The sequence below is a fragment of the Poecile atricapillus genome, chromosome Z (genome assembly GCF_030490865.1).
Source record: "Poecile atricapillus isolate bPoeAtr1 chromosome Z, bPoeAtr1.hap1, whole genome shotgun sequence".
In the NCBI taxonomy this organism is placed as follows: domain Eukaryota; kingdom Metazoa; phylum Chordata; class Aves; order Passeriformes; family Paridae; genus Poecile; species Poecile atricapillus.
In genome coordinates this window covers 111,408,568-111,423,463 of record NC_081289.1, presented here as the reverse complement: position 1 = coordinate 111,423,463, position 14,896 = coordinate 111,408,568, and the positions used below count along the sequence as shown (strand labels likewise).

Sequence of the window (14,896 nt, the reverse complement as noted above, 5' to 3'; positions counted from 1 at the left end):
TTGAAAAAAATCTATCCCAAGAAAATGAATCACCATATTCCCAGCAAAGTATATGTGGAATCACTTCCCATTTCAACAGAATTCTCAAAATATATTGTTAACTAACCCTCCAAAACTAACAATATGGATTCTAATTTTAAAAGTAAAAGTAATAAGGCATTCCTTATGTCAATTGATACCACTGAAGTGATAATATATAAAGATACAAGAGATCTACAGCATCGTGCTATGGTAATTTCCCTCAAACTACCACTTCTGACAGAGGTCCTTCATCTAAGATTAGTATGCTCTCCATATCCATGCCACATCATGCCATCTTTTATTTCTGTCCTATGTTGCAGTTTTATTTTTTAATTAAATTTATAATAATATAAATGCAATTTATAATTAAATATATTAATAAAATATATTAGATATAAAATACTATATATTCTAATATATTAATATCTATTATATACAATAATATATATAATATACTAATAATAAATATATTAATTTATAATTAAATAAATGCAATTTAAGTTTTTAATTTTTCAAACATTACTGTTTGAAAGGATATGCTGTAGAATGGGTCACTGAAGTTATTTCACTTAAAGAATTATCTGTGTAAATGCTTTGAGGCAGAAAAGGCAAAAAACTGCAACACACTGCACATGCTACTATGGGATTTAAAAAATTCTGTGGATAACTTTGGCTATACAAGGTCTCTATCACTGTTGTTAACAGCACACAACAGACATGCATTCACACCATAAAACCTTTGTAGCAACTGGCTAAAACAGCAGTGATGGAAATAACACCCAAATCTCAAACTTAGGAGATATGACCCTCTTTATCTTTAAATTTCCTTGTCTTTACAGGTTGCTTCGTTAGTCACTTAAAATATAATTTCCTCAGAAAAGTCCAGTATTCTTTGCTGTAAAGGTAAAATGCAGACTCTCAAAAGCCATTCATTTCTCAATAGTAGAAACATCTTCAAATTATTTTTTTCTCTTAAAAACAACATGATCACAATTTGATTAATTGTTACTGCTTCTCCTACAAGGCAAGGATAGGATAGCTATGGTAAGTCTCTGCAATAGTCTGGAATTTGAAAGCTAGTTCAGATTTTCAATTGTGTACATTGTACATATGATAAACTCATCCATGTTCCATCTTTAGGAGCACTGTAATATTGCACTCCTTGGTTCAGTTAAGGTCCAAATACTGCAAAATGAACGGTGAGCAAAGTTTTCAGACCCTGTCACCTCAAGTGTGAATGAAACAAGAAGGGGATGCAGGAGCTGAACAATGCTACCGATCTGTACTTGTCCCAGCACAGATAATCTGGAGGCACCAGCCCATGAGGGGTTGCCACAAGAAAATCAGCTCCATTCTCTAACTGGGCAGGTCATGCATCTCCTCACCAGCACTGCCAGGAGGTGTGACAGGCCAGAACTGACACTCCAGCTGGTATGCTGGTCCACCCCTGCAGCACTGCATTCCCTGGGGAAGGAGTTGTGTGTCAGTCGTCATGATGGTCTGTGTTGGCTGAGCAGATGTATCAGGAGACCAATTCAGCTAAGCAAGGAAGCCACAGCACAGCTTGAATATGAAAAGTCAGCATACAGGACAGATGGGGACAGACAGGCTAGAAAGAAGGAATAGAGAAACATTGTCTGGGCATCTAGGGATGGCAGCTGTGGTCAAGGAAACCAAAGGCCAGACAGAGCTGAGACTGGCAAGGAATATCAAGACACAGAGGAAAGATGACCACGGAAAACACAGGTCCAGTGCTGAGTAGGGCAGGAGAGTGGCAGCAGTCACAGACCATGGCAGGTCCCCACCACCACAATCTTTCATTATCAGGAAATTCTACAGGGCCTCTGAACTTAGCAACAGATCTTAAGGAGGAGAGGGCCTGGCAGCCAAGGATGTTTGTATTTAAGAAGTAGGAAAAAGGTCCATTGCTTCCTGATTCTGATTGCATATATGAGCAATGGAAACACAATCCAAATTTAAGCAACACAGAAGAGAATTTCTTAGTCCTGAAATACTGGAAAGATCAAAAATTACCTTTCTTTAATGAATTCTTAATTTCAAGCGCCTACACTAACTTTCTCACCTTGGAGTAGCAGTAAAAAGAGATAACAAGTTTTCAAGTCCTAAAAGGCTGGTCAGTTATCACGCACATTACCCATCTAAATACCTCATGGACAGAAGAAAGCAGGGGCACACACTGATGTGCTTTTCACAAAATGGATGGAATGTTTCTAGTCTTTTAAAGGCAGAAGGTAAAAGGCAGGTAGTCAGATCCAACTTTATTAGCTGTGTCTGCTCCCTCTGTTTTATAACACAGAGAAAGCCTTGCTTGAATAGAAAAAAATGTCAGTTAATTTTTCTTATATACGTATAACTTTCATGGTGTGTATATACATGTATCTACAGATACACATATATACTTTATTGGGTATATGTGTGTTTATGTAAATACACTGATTACTGTAGGATAATTTTCTTCTTTACTTTTAATACTTTTAAAATTTAGCTGGGCCTTTAAGAACTCTAGATTAACTTTAGAGTTGTTAATTTAAGATATGCACTGAAAAGGATTATATTAGCACTCAAATAACATGTAGCAGGAATTTTCCCAAACTTTCAAAGAATCAGTACGAGTCCCTTTATATGTAACAATTAAATGATTGATTCTTGTTTTTACTTTTCAGTCCTGTCTCATCTTTCAGATTCTCTCTATTATTTCCAATACAATAGATTCCCCCAGGCTTTGACTGGGTAAGTAACCTTGGACAAGTGGGGGATGCACAGAAAGGCACCTAGATCCCCAGATGTGACATAGTGATGCATTCAGTGTCATCACACATGATAGGAGCTCAGGAAATACTCACTGCAAGAGGCTACAGAGAGAACAATGTGTTGTGTTAGAGAAATGTCTCATGCTGAATATGCAGCTGAACATTAGGTCACACAGCTTTACAAACCAATCACAAGGCATTGCAGGACTTCTGTGATAGTTAAACAAAAAATTCTATTCATGTGCAAAAACAATGGTTTCCATCTTGTACCACAGGTGGCAGAGAACAACAAAATCTGATATTCAGGGTGTCTCTTCTGTGTGGTGAGTTCAGACTATTCATTTTGCTTTTATATTATGAAATTCTTAAGATATCCCTCAGACAGAGCGAATTTTTTCTCTCCAAAACCCCATGAATCCTAGGAAGCTGTGAGAGATCTGGAGTCTCCCTTTTCCTACTTCATATTTTCCTACCCATTCTACAGAAAAAAAATTAATTATTTTACATCAATTCTCTCTGTCTATAAAAGGAAGTGATTCCTTTCACCAAGGTCCTTTCAAAGAACAATGACTGGTATCCCTATTCTGCCTTGAAAATATTATATGGACAACTTTTATGTGGACTTTGCAGCAGAGGAAGAAATTACCTTGCTCTAGAAATAAGACTGCTGCCATTAGGCCTGCCTTCCCATTCCTAGCTAACCAGGAGACATATTCACAGCAGCTCTACATACACCTTATCATACATAATAAAGGTTCCACGGGGCTAATTATTACTTGGAAAAAAGTAATTAAAATCTCCAAATTAATGGAAATCATCATCAAATCTCATGGACTTCATTCCTGTATTTACTGGTATTGCCAGATGGATCAGCGTAATCCTGGATATACTGAGAAACAGAGGGATAGCCCTGGAATTTAGGGTTGTGCGACATGATTATGAGTCAGCAATGTGCTCTGGTGGCCAGAATGTTCAGCTGTATCCTGGGCAACATGGGGCACAGTACAGCCACCTGGGTTTGAAAGAGGTGATTGTCCCACTACACTCAACATTGGTGCAGCCTCACCTCAACAACTGTGTGCAGTTTGGAGCTCTACAGTGTAAGGAGGATATAAAATATTAGAATGTGTCCAAAGGAAGGCAACAAAGATGGTGAAAGGACTACAGGGCATGATTCGTGAGGAGCAGAGGAAAATATTAGGTTTGAGGGTGGCAGAAAGAGTGCCTTTCTCTTTCTGAGAAGTGGCACCTCTTTGGTGCCTGGTGATAGGATGCAAGGGAACAGTTTAAAGCTCCATTAGGGAAGTCCAGAGTGGATAGAAGGAAAAGTTCTTCAGTGAGATGGTGGTCAAGCACTGGGACCAGTTCCACAGTGAAGGAAGTGCTCATGGTTGCCAGTCTGCTGGTGTTCAAGAAGTTTATGGACATTCTATTCTGTGAATATGATCTCAGATCATAATACCTTAACTAAAATACAGGCTTCATCAGTGCTCTGACATCCATATTTATCCCTCCTTAAATAGTATGGGAAACAAATGGAGGTTAAGTAACCTGTACTGAGTAAATTTAGAGTAGAGGTAAAGACAGAAGTTTAAATATATACTCACTCGACAATCCCGCTGTAGTGTTTTCATTAGTGCACTGTGTGTCTCAGAGTCAAAATACAACCCTTCATGCATATCTTGCAGGAAATCCAGGTCTTTGAATGTAGGGCTGGACTTCTCCCTCTCTTTCCTCGATGCTCTCCGTTTGTATGTGGAACCTTTCAAGTCGTATGTGAAATGCATTTTCAAGGCTCGTGGCAAAACATTGTTCATGACAACAATTCTAATATTAATGCCTCCTGACTGAACACAGTACAGCCCATAAAATTTGGGAAGAAGAGTCCTTGGGTTCTGGTTCAGATTCTAAAACAAAAGAGATAGTTTTACATATGTCTATTTTCAATGAACTTCCATGCTTAAGAAAGGGGGTTTTTTTAAACTGTAAAAGACATTAGCCTGAAAGTTGTGTATGTTTTCTTATTCAGCATTGTTTCTTCAACTAGTTCATTATCTTTGTGGGTTTCTATTCCAGAAAGCTAGCAGATGCATTGCCTTTTTGCCAGGAACTTACAAAGCCTAAGAGAGCAGGAATCACATTTATACCAGGTTTCTCTTTCTCACAGAAAAGAACAGACTAGGCTAAACCTAAAAGCATCCCAAAGACTTAATTTAACTTTTCTGAACAACCTATGCATTTTACCTGCTGGAAGGAGTTCAAATTTAGTTCTCATTATCTTGACTTGGATTCTGAAAAACAGAGCCCCTCTCTCCATGAGGCTTTACACACTCAGGGTTGTCAAGTGACTACGTTATTTCCAAAGGAGTGTGAGGTCATAACAGAACCACAACTGACCATCAGAACAGAAAAATGTGAAATAATCCAAATTCCACAACAGGCAAAATAAATTAGGTAGGAGAGGATAACAGAAGTAAGAGAAAATCCTCCTTCTGACTGCAACTATTCTCAGTCTTCAGCATGAAAAACAAAGAAGGGGGAAAACTACTTCAGGTCTTACATGATTACTAAGTCACAATATACAACTATCAGAAGAAAGTGTTTCCACAGAAAAAATCACAGTGATTGAAGTTTTATACATTGGAAGCCATTGCATAGCAGTGAGAATAAAGTTCCCAGAAACAATACGAACTGGCCTTATACGTAACTGTAACAACTCAAACTTATGCTGAGTGGATTATGATGATTAGGAACAACAAAAAAGTATCTGCCACCATTGTCGTTTTTGATGTGTCAGTACACACCTTTTTTTTTTTTTTTACACAGTGAATCCATGTTACTTAAGTGCAATAACAACATTCCTCATTTTTAGTAAAAGAGCGTAATTTTTCAAGTATTGACTTCAGAAAACAAAGCAAGAAAAGAAAGTCAGTCAGAGACCTAATAATACAAAGTCCCACATACCACCCAGAAGAGCATCTGTTTGTATGTATGATTGGCTTTTGTTTTTTTTAAAAAAATAATTATACTTACTTTTTAATCAATGGTTTTCCCTTCAGATGACAGACAAAACCCAATACAATGGACTTAGAATTAGCCCTCAAAAAGCTCCATTTAAAAATTAAGTTTTGAACAATTCACATAGATAAAAATATCTTTCACATCATTGCTTTAATACATGAGAAATGGAAATTAGAAGTAGTTGGAAACAAAAGGGAAACTGACCGGTCTAGTTTCTTTGTCCACTCTGAGTGAAATGCAGAGGGTAGACAAACACAAAATGGAGAAAAAAAACTGAATTAGAAATTTAGAAACCTTATTTTGTTACTAACTTATTAGAAGCAAAGTTTGGTATCAAATTAGATTATGACATTCAGCTTCATCTTGAATGCTAAAAGAGCACAAATTCTTTTCTTAAATATAGTTTTGATTTGTATATATTCTTTTGGTTGGGTGTGTAGGGCATGAAGTAGAAAGACAGGTAAAAATGTAAAAAATATTACAAAAACTACAGATAAACCCAGTGAAATATTTCAAGACAAATGAAACTGAATCTTCAGAAGCGTGACATGAAACAGGAGAAATAGAGGTAAAATACAGTCTTCAGTTACTTACCATATAATAACCTGGCAAGAGCTTCTGAAGAAACTCAGCCTCTTTGTGTTGAACTGTTTTGATGATGAATTCGTCACCACTAGTTACAAAAAATAAGGACCCACTGGCGCCTGGGTTGGATAATTCAATTAAAGGTTCACTGCAGATTGAGTACTGGAAGAGACAAAAATTGCTTTTCACTGCCAATGCGTACATTACCCAAACAAGTTTAATATGAAGAACTGCAGGTTCAAGTAGGCACAAGAGAATCATGTAGCAATACTACTGCTGCTGGCTGAGATTTGGCAGGCCACTCTGCCCAGGTCACGCTGCACAACCATGGAAAAGCATCTGGCCACTGCACATACAATCCCTCTTCATGTCCCAAAGCAACAGGTGGATGTTCCTTTGGAGTGAAGCCAGTGGTTGAGGTGGAAGTAGTCAATCTCCACGTCAGCACAGCAAATTCTGAGTCAAAAACTTTGAGAAGGCATTTTCACTGGAACTGGTTGCTTTTCACACACACTTTTGAAAGTAACAGGTACAAGATGGTAGAAAAATAATCTGGGACTAGAGGTTTCTCATTATAGGCAAATAGTCAAATCCTATTTTGTGCAACTGGGATTGAAACGAAACTGGGACTGATAAACTTGGTATAGCAATAGCTACTTATTTTAGTATAGTAACTAATTTTTTTAATCCTTTACTTTTTTTGTATTATGATTGAAAACTGCTTGAAACAGAAAAAAACCTCAATAGCAGTAAGCAAGAAAAACTGGAATTTGAAGGACCATTATATTGTATATTTAGGCATTCCCATGATAGGATTCCTCTTCCACAGGACACATTAAGAAGGAAACAACCACATTAAGGAGGAAAAAGACATCGAAGACTACTCCTTACTAACAGAACCATATCTCATATGGAGACTAATGTATATTTATCAAATGTCCACTATTCCAAACTGCATTCAAATTAGATGGAGAGTAGACATTAAGCTCAAAACCATAGAAAAATCTGTTTATATTAAACTTGAAAACAATGATAACAGAAAATCTAATAAATATGTTCCTTAGTGAGTACTTGAACTAAAGAAGCATGTTTTCTCTGGACTTATGCCATTGCCTTAATGCATCTTCTTATCCTAGCTCCATCTAAGGCTTACAATTTTTAAGAGAATTATGCATGATATATAAATATTTCTTCTTCCTGTTTCCACTCAATTCCAATTAATACAAAATACCTTTCTTGTTAATCCAATAGTTGCAATTTTCTACAGACAGAATGGCCATACCAATCTGTAATACTACAAACCTTTAGACCAAATCAGCAGTAGTACTCCAGCAATTGCATTTTTCTTGCCAAAATATTTAAATCTTCATGAGTAACTATCACTGTGTTAAACATTTGAATGCAATTATCCTAAATGTTAAAGCCGGATAGAACAGTATAACATAAGCTCAAGACATTGACCTACACTCTGTATTGGTTATTTTCCAGTGGTATGCAGTCCTGTAAAAAAGTCAGCCCAGTAAATGCTGCTATATGAAGTGCCCATCTAGTTTTGACTGGACACCTCTAAAAGGCAAATCAAAACCAAAAGGTAAGAAAATCCTCCAGAGTCTGTCAGCTGAGTATTTATGTTCAAGAAATTTCCCTGCAAAATGACAGTATTCCATGAGGTTTCCAGTGACAATTTAATTCTACCAATTGTTCAAATGTATTTACACTTGTTATCCTATCAGACTCATACAGTACCTTACTGCTCATCCTCCTTGGAAAAGGTAAGGCTTTCAGTCTTGAGCTTTGTGACTTCAAATTAACAGAGTAAACTCACATATTCTTGCTGCAATTTCTACTCTTCTTTTACTTCGCATGCCCTTCAGCCACAGCTGGACAATCATTTACTACTTACCGCATACTACTTGTGTGTTTTCCTGTGCCAAGAGAAAAAAGAATCTGCAACAAGTTGTCTTGACTGGGAACTTCCCTCAGGGAATAGTTTTTTTGTACTTAAACTGACTGTCACAAATCTTATTCACAGCATGCAGTCTTTGTATAAACTTTAATATCTGCTACTGCAAAGGCTTCCTTAGATGGAAAAGTTGTTGCAGGTGATAGCAACTTTAGGAAGCACAGTCTTTTTAGCAGCTGGCAACACAGCCCACATACTTCAGCTTTCACCAAGTCCAAAAAAAGAGCTAAGATAAATAACACATTATATAATGACACTACGGTCACCCATTATGTCCTTATCTCTAAGTTGGAGAGGCAAAGATTTGATGGATGGATCACTCAGTGTATAATGAATTGGTCACACTCTAAGAGATGTGGTCAATGGAAAAAGAAATTCTTCACTCTAAGGATGGTGAGGTGCTGGAATGTGTGGTCTTGAGAAGTTGTGGATGTCCCATCTCTAGAAGTGTTCAACACCAGGCTGGATGGGGCTTTGAGCAAGCTGGTCTAGGGGAAAGTGTTCCTTGCCCTTGGCAGTGAAGGTTGAACTAAATCATCTTTAACTCCATTCCAATCTAAACCATTCTATGACTCCATGATTTATAAAATTCCCAAACAACTTTCTTTCCTTGCTACTAGCATTTATAATTCAAATTAATTATCTTTTTTTATATATAACTGTTTTATATATATATATATATATATGTATATGTTATATAGTCATGAGGACTAGTAACACAGAATCCATACATAGCACTAAAGAATTGAAAAAAGACACCCACATTAAGACACCCACATTCAATCTAAATAAAAGCAAAACCAGCTAAGTGTTACTTTCAGGCTTATTGTCTATAAAGAAAGAAAACTCCATTATAGCACACTTGAACACATCAGAAACAATTTAGTTAGTAGTATATTAATATTTCAGAACCATTTAATAAATTTTTCTTTTTTATTCACCCAAGCCCTTTCAAATTATTTTAGTTTTAAAAAAGCCATTTTCAACATTGGAGTAAAAAAGGGATTTTAAAACTCATTCAAAAAAGTGCACAATAAAACTCTGGCATTTAAAGTTGCTCATTTGAACCAGGACACTGATTTTTTGGGTGAAACACCATGAAACAAACTGAACACTGGGCAAACATCTAGAAGACAGGAAAACATCTAGAAGACAATCCAGCTCAGCATTCACCCTACTGTTCCAAAAGCAGACCTATAGGAGAAATAAAATAGTGTATACTTGTCCCAGCAGTGTACAACGTGGATCCACCAAGTGAAGCCTGATTTTACAACACCAGCAAACTTGCAACTTTTTTTCTCGTTTAAACCGAACTCTGTGAAAGAGTAAGTCTTCAGTTTATGCAATAGAGAGAACAAAGGAGTCATTCTATAATGCTTCATTTTCAGTCTGCCATCCATGTTCCTCAAAGCTAGACAGAAACATTTGCAGACCTCACTTTGTAATGAAGTGTGTAAACAAACCACACAAAAGTACTTAATTAGAACTGAATTGATAAAAGTCACACAACTACTGATCATAATTTCTGCAGAAAAATTATCTGAATGACATGGATGTTGCTCTAGTCAATTAACAAAGCAGATTTTTAATACACATAGTCTCAAAGATAATTAATTTTTTGTAAACATTAAAAATATTTACTAATTATATACCCCTCCACACACAAAATTTCATATTGATTTGGGCACCCTTTAAGAATCCTTTTCTGCCACAATGAAACTTGCATGCTTTATAATAATTTGTAACTCAAAGGAAAACTGCAGGCTCTTACCAAATAGTCATCAGGCTTGATACCAAAAAGCTCTCTGAAATAGCGGAAGGCAAGGGGTGCATATGTCTTAAATCTGAAGTCAGGGTAATGATGAGCAGGGGTAAGATTGCTCCCTTCACTGAAAACAAAAACAAACCAAACCAAATTACTGAGCAATTATTAGCAGCTAGTTTCACCATAAAGCTGCTTAACTTGACTGCCTGCTGAGGAAAAGAACATAAATGCAGATAAATCTCTATCACCATTAACCACAGTAATAGAAATGCCTGTGAAAGACACTGTCAGCAAATTCCTTTTTCTCACCTTAAAGGAAATTATTATTTTCACCACCTGTATGCATTTGCATAAAGATCATGTGTAAACATGAACAGGACAAAGTTGGCATTCCAAAAGTCCAGGGTAGAGGCTGACTCCACTGAGTATTGAAAACTCTTGTGTCATGGCTGCTCAAGATGGCTCCAACCACGGCATCTCCCCCAGCCCTTCTCTGTTTGTAAGCAGCAGATCCAGCAGGGCAGCTCCTTGGGTAGGCTTACTTCCCAGCTGTGTTGGTAAGTTATCTCCTAACCTGCCTCCTCTTTGCTGTGTTAAATTTCCAGAAGACATCTGGCAGGTTAAAATTTCACATGATTTCATGACAATCATGAAACAACAGTCAGCTTATCTTCATCCACTTCCTCATCCTCTATGGGTGGTCTGTAACAGACTCCCACCAGGATATCTGCCTTGTTGGCCTTCCCCCTGATTGTCACCCATAGATACTCAACCTTCTCATCACTGTCCTGGAGCTTTGTAAAGTCAAAACACTTCCTAGTGGACAGAGCCACCCCACCGCCTCTCCTTCCTTGCCTGTCCCTTCTGAAGGGCTTGTAGCCATCCAATGCAGCACTCCAGCCATGCCACCATGTTCCTGTGGTGGTGACTATGTCATGGCTTTCCTGCTACTCTGTGGCTTCCAGTTCCTTCTGTTTGTTACCCATACTCCTTAGCTCTTTTCCTCATTTCATATCTATCATCTCACTGTATTTTTAATCTGAGTTACAAAAGACTTGAGATGAATTCTAGATATAAGGCAAAGGAAAAAGTCAGCAGCAAAATGCTGCTAGTAACCCCTATGGTTTTTCTATGCCCATGGATTCATTTATGATACAAACTGGGAGAGGTCTTTTAAGCAGAAGAATAAAGTTCTACACTGTGTTCAAAACAAACAAGAGCACTCTTAAGACAAAATCAGCTAGATAGAAACTTCCTAAAACATTTTTGAGTATTAGAAAGAAGGCTTTTATTAAAGCATGCTGGTAATTCTGGGGATCTCACTTATCAATAATCAAGTGCTCTGAAAGTAATGTAAACAAAGTTTTTACCATACACTGTGATTATTATTCATTAGCTATCCCCACTTACTTGACTTTATTTCACATAATCACACGCCTTATCAGAAGTCCTTATCTGATTCTTCAATGAAGAATCATTGAATCATGGGGTCTGTCTTCAATGTCCAGCGTTCTTTCTATGTGGCTCTTCCTTGACCTCTGCTTCTGAGTAAGTGCAGTATCATTGTTTTGCACAACTTCTACTTTGTCAGCCTTGCAGAGCTGAGCTGGCATCCTGGTTGCATTTGGCATGACTTCTGTTTGCCTAAGTTACATCCTTTATCTATTTCTCCAAGGTTGTGCTGTCGTGTTCTACTGTCCTTAATAAGAGTAGAATGCTGTTCTGTTTTACTATTCTTATCAGTTTGGGCAGTGTCTGAATGCTCTGATAAATAGAGAAATACAACATCCAAGACTTGACATAGTTACTGAAATCAGCTTTTCCAGCTCCTCTTTATTCATTTACCATAACCAAATTATTCAATAATGTAGACTGTACCATTATTCTTGGCAAAAAGAATATCCAAAGGACTCTAAAAAAGAATAAAAGGCTACTACAAATTCACACGGATAAGAAAAGCAATAAAAGTTAAGCAACATTCCTGAAAAAGATAATGAATAAAAATTAAATATAATTAAATAATTTTATAGCTTTCATCCTATACAATTAATATTTGTCATATGAACTTGCCACCTTTCATTAACAGTAGCTTGATGACAGAAGCCTAGCTGCCCCTGTATGCATGCTGCCATACTCCACGCAACTGAACTGCTTCAGTGACAGCAGGTGAACAAGCCTTCTCAGGCTCCAGAAATGTATAACACTTCAGACTCTTGAACAGGAGATGCGAGAAGGAAAAAAAAACAAGCAGATTTCTGTCTAGAATTCACACATAAAAGATGCTTGTGGATGACCACAAATACAAAGACAATAGAATACTGCTTCTTCTTGGAGTGCTAAACCCTAGAGGTAATAGTGAAGGCTGCCTAGTCCTAATGAACTCCTTTGATCACTTTCTATGTACTGCAGTACGACTCCAAGATACCAAAATCAAATCCACGTATGCTTTACTGTTCCATTATAGAGCTAAAAATAGAAATCAGTAGGATATAAGCTGAAGATGGTAGTGTTTCTTTACAGTTAAGATAGACTAATGCTCAGAACACTGCCAGATTTGTCAGACACTGAGTTTTATATAGCTGGTTGTGATTCACTAAATTATTGCACAATATGAGGATGTCCCAGTGGTAATACAGCTACACTGGAAACCTGGGGTAAATCCATTTAATTGTCATAAGATGCAGAAAAGAACAGAACAGAGTGTTTGCTGCTGAAGTATCACAATTTTCGGGGAATATGAAGCATCTAAATTTTTTTATAAAGTTCTACATTTTGGTACAAAATACTTTTATAAATCTGCTTCCTCCAGCTAACTTGAAACTAAAAAGCTTCTCTTGTGAAAGCATGTCAGCAAATAGATTACATGTCCTTACCTTACAATAAGATGTATGGTCACCTCAGGTGAATGTCACCAAGGTGAGATGAATGTAGGAGGTTTGCTATGACAATAGGACAGTTCTGAGCCATTTTGTAAGTGTGTTTGGAGTAAAATGACCAACACTGGGTCAGCAGGTGCACAGTAATGCATAGTAAGTGGAGATTTATTGCAAAACAGAGCAATTATATTGGAACAGCTTCTACACAGGGGGCAATTCCATGTATTTAGAGCACATCACATACTTTATTACAGACATAACAATCAATTTCCCTATGCAGACAATTTTCCTTATTTTTTATGAAATCATCTTTTAAAAACACCTTCTGTTTAAGGTCTACAGAGTATTTTGCTATACCCTACTATTTCTGTTAATCATATTAATTAGTTTCAGCTTCACTGCCCAACAGAATAGTTTACTGATCCCAACAGTAAGCTCTTCTGTAATTCATGAAGCAAGCCTGACACAAATTTAAGATTTCTTGTTATTACTCTGGAAATTAGTTTTTAAGGTTTTCTTGATAGTACTTTAAACAGAAAAACGAGCCTCACTTCCAGTAATTTCTTACAGTAATGGAAACCTTTCAAAAATCTTATCAGTTTGAAGCTCATACGACAAGTATGAATTGAATATGGCCTTGCTCTTCATGGAAAAGGACAAACTCCACCGTACAGAATGCTTGATGCAAGTACATCCCTAACCTATTTAGAATTATGCACATTCCACTCTATTAGCTATTGAAATAACGTATCTGTGGTTTCTCTCCACATTTTGTTGATGCATTTTACAGTTTCACTCTTGTGGGATAAAAGTATGTACGCAAAGCACTACATATAACAATTTTTAATCAGTCTAGGGAGTTTCAAGGGAAGGATTATGTCTTTGAAATTGAACAAGAAAAATGCCCATGATCCACTGACAAAAAGTTAAATCTGCAAAATGGTGCTTTGGACATAATAAAAAAGGGGGGTAACCATATAATTTCCCCCTCAGCTAGTTTAAGCACAGGTCTACCTGAAAAACAAAGATAAAGGCTTTTAAAATTAGCTCTGATTCTGGCAGTCTTGAGGAATTCAAGTCGTCCTCTATGAGCTATGACAACAAAATACAGGCTTTTGAAAGATTACGAAGCAATTGTAACTTACGAGTTATTTTAATAACCTTAACTGTTACACCACACAAAAGATTTATAGGCAGACTAAAGACGAGAGACTAAACTTAAAATGCAAGTTTGGTTTAACATGTAAATTGTAATTTTTTTTTTTTTAATCAAGCACACCTTGAAATGACAATATGCGCATCTTAGCCTGTGTCTTTGTAAACACTGAGAGTCAATTCAAAGCATAGGTGGTGCAATATAAAACTAAAAGTGAAGTAAAACTAATTACATTTTAATGACTAACCCAATGGCTGTAAAAATTTGTTTAACACCCAGATACATTTCTCGGCAGTTTTTCTTTGCTGTGGCCTCACCCTGGTAGGATGTACTCAGGAGATACGACACCTATGTGAAGGGGCAGAGAAAGCCAGCTGCATATCTTGGTAGTAAGCCTTCATTGCTGAGGATTGTTAAAAGGCTCTGATAGAGCTGTTAATGAAAGAATTAACACGGGTCTGTAGTTGTGACCCCGTGTATAACTTTTTTGTGTGTATTGTAAAAAAATTGAAGAAGAGGAACACTGCTTCTATCAGTAAAAGCAATTCTTTTTTTAGATTGTAAGATCAAAATAAAATGTCTAAACACAATTGCTCCCAACATTAAAAACTTAGATTATCTAATTTCAATTTAATTGCACTTGAATTCAGCTGTTTTTTAAAAATTCATCAAAATGTGTTTCAGCTCTAAAAACTGCATCAAACAAGTACATGCTGCAGGTATGTTCCTTTCCTGTAT

At 36.8% G+C, this 14,896-nt stretch overlaps 1 protein-coding gene across 1 annotated transcript in view; it reads right to left on the bottom strand.

The window, feature by feature from the left end:
- Positions 1-14,896, bottom strand: part of PIP5K1B (phosphatidylinositol-4-phosphate 5-kinase type 1 beta) — a 99,203-nt gene that overhangs the window by 30,732 nt on the left and 53,575 nt on the right. The window contains exons 5-7 of the mRNA XM_058827867.1: positions 10,133-10,250; positions 6,408-6,560; positions 4,400-4,699 (exon numbers count right to left, since the gene is read on the bottom strand). Coding sequence (XP_058683850.1) covers positions 4,400-4,699; positions 6,408-6,560; positions 10,133-10,250 — 571 coding nt within the window. The remainder of the gene's footprint in view (positions 1-4,399; positions 4,700-6,407; positions 6,561-10,132; positions 10,251-14,896) is intronic.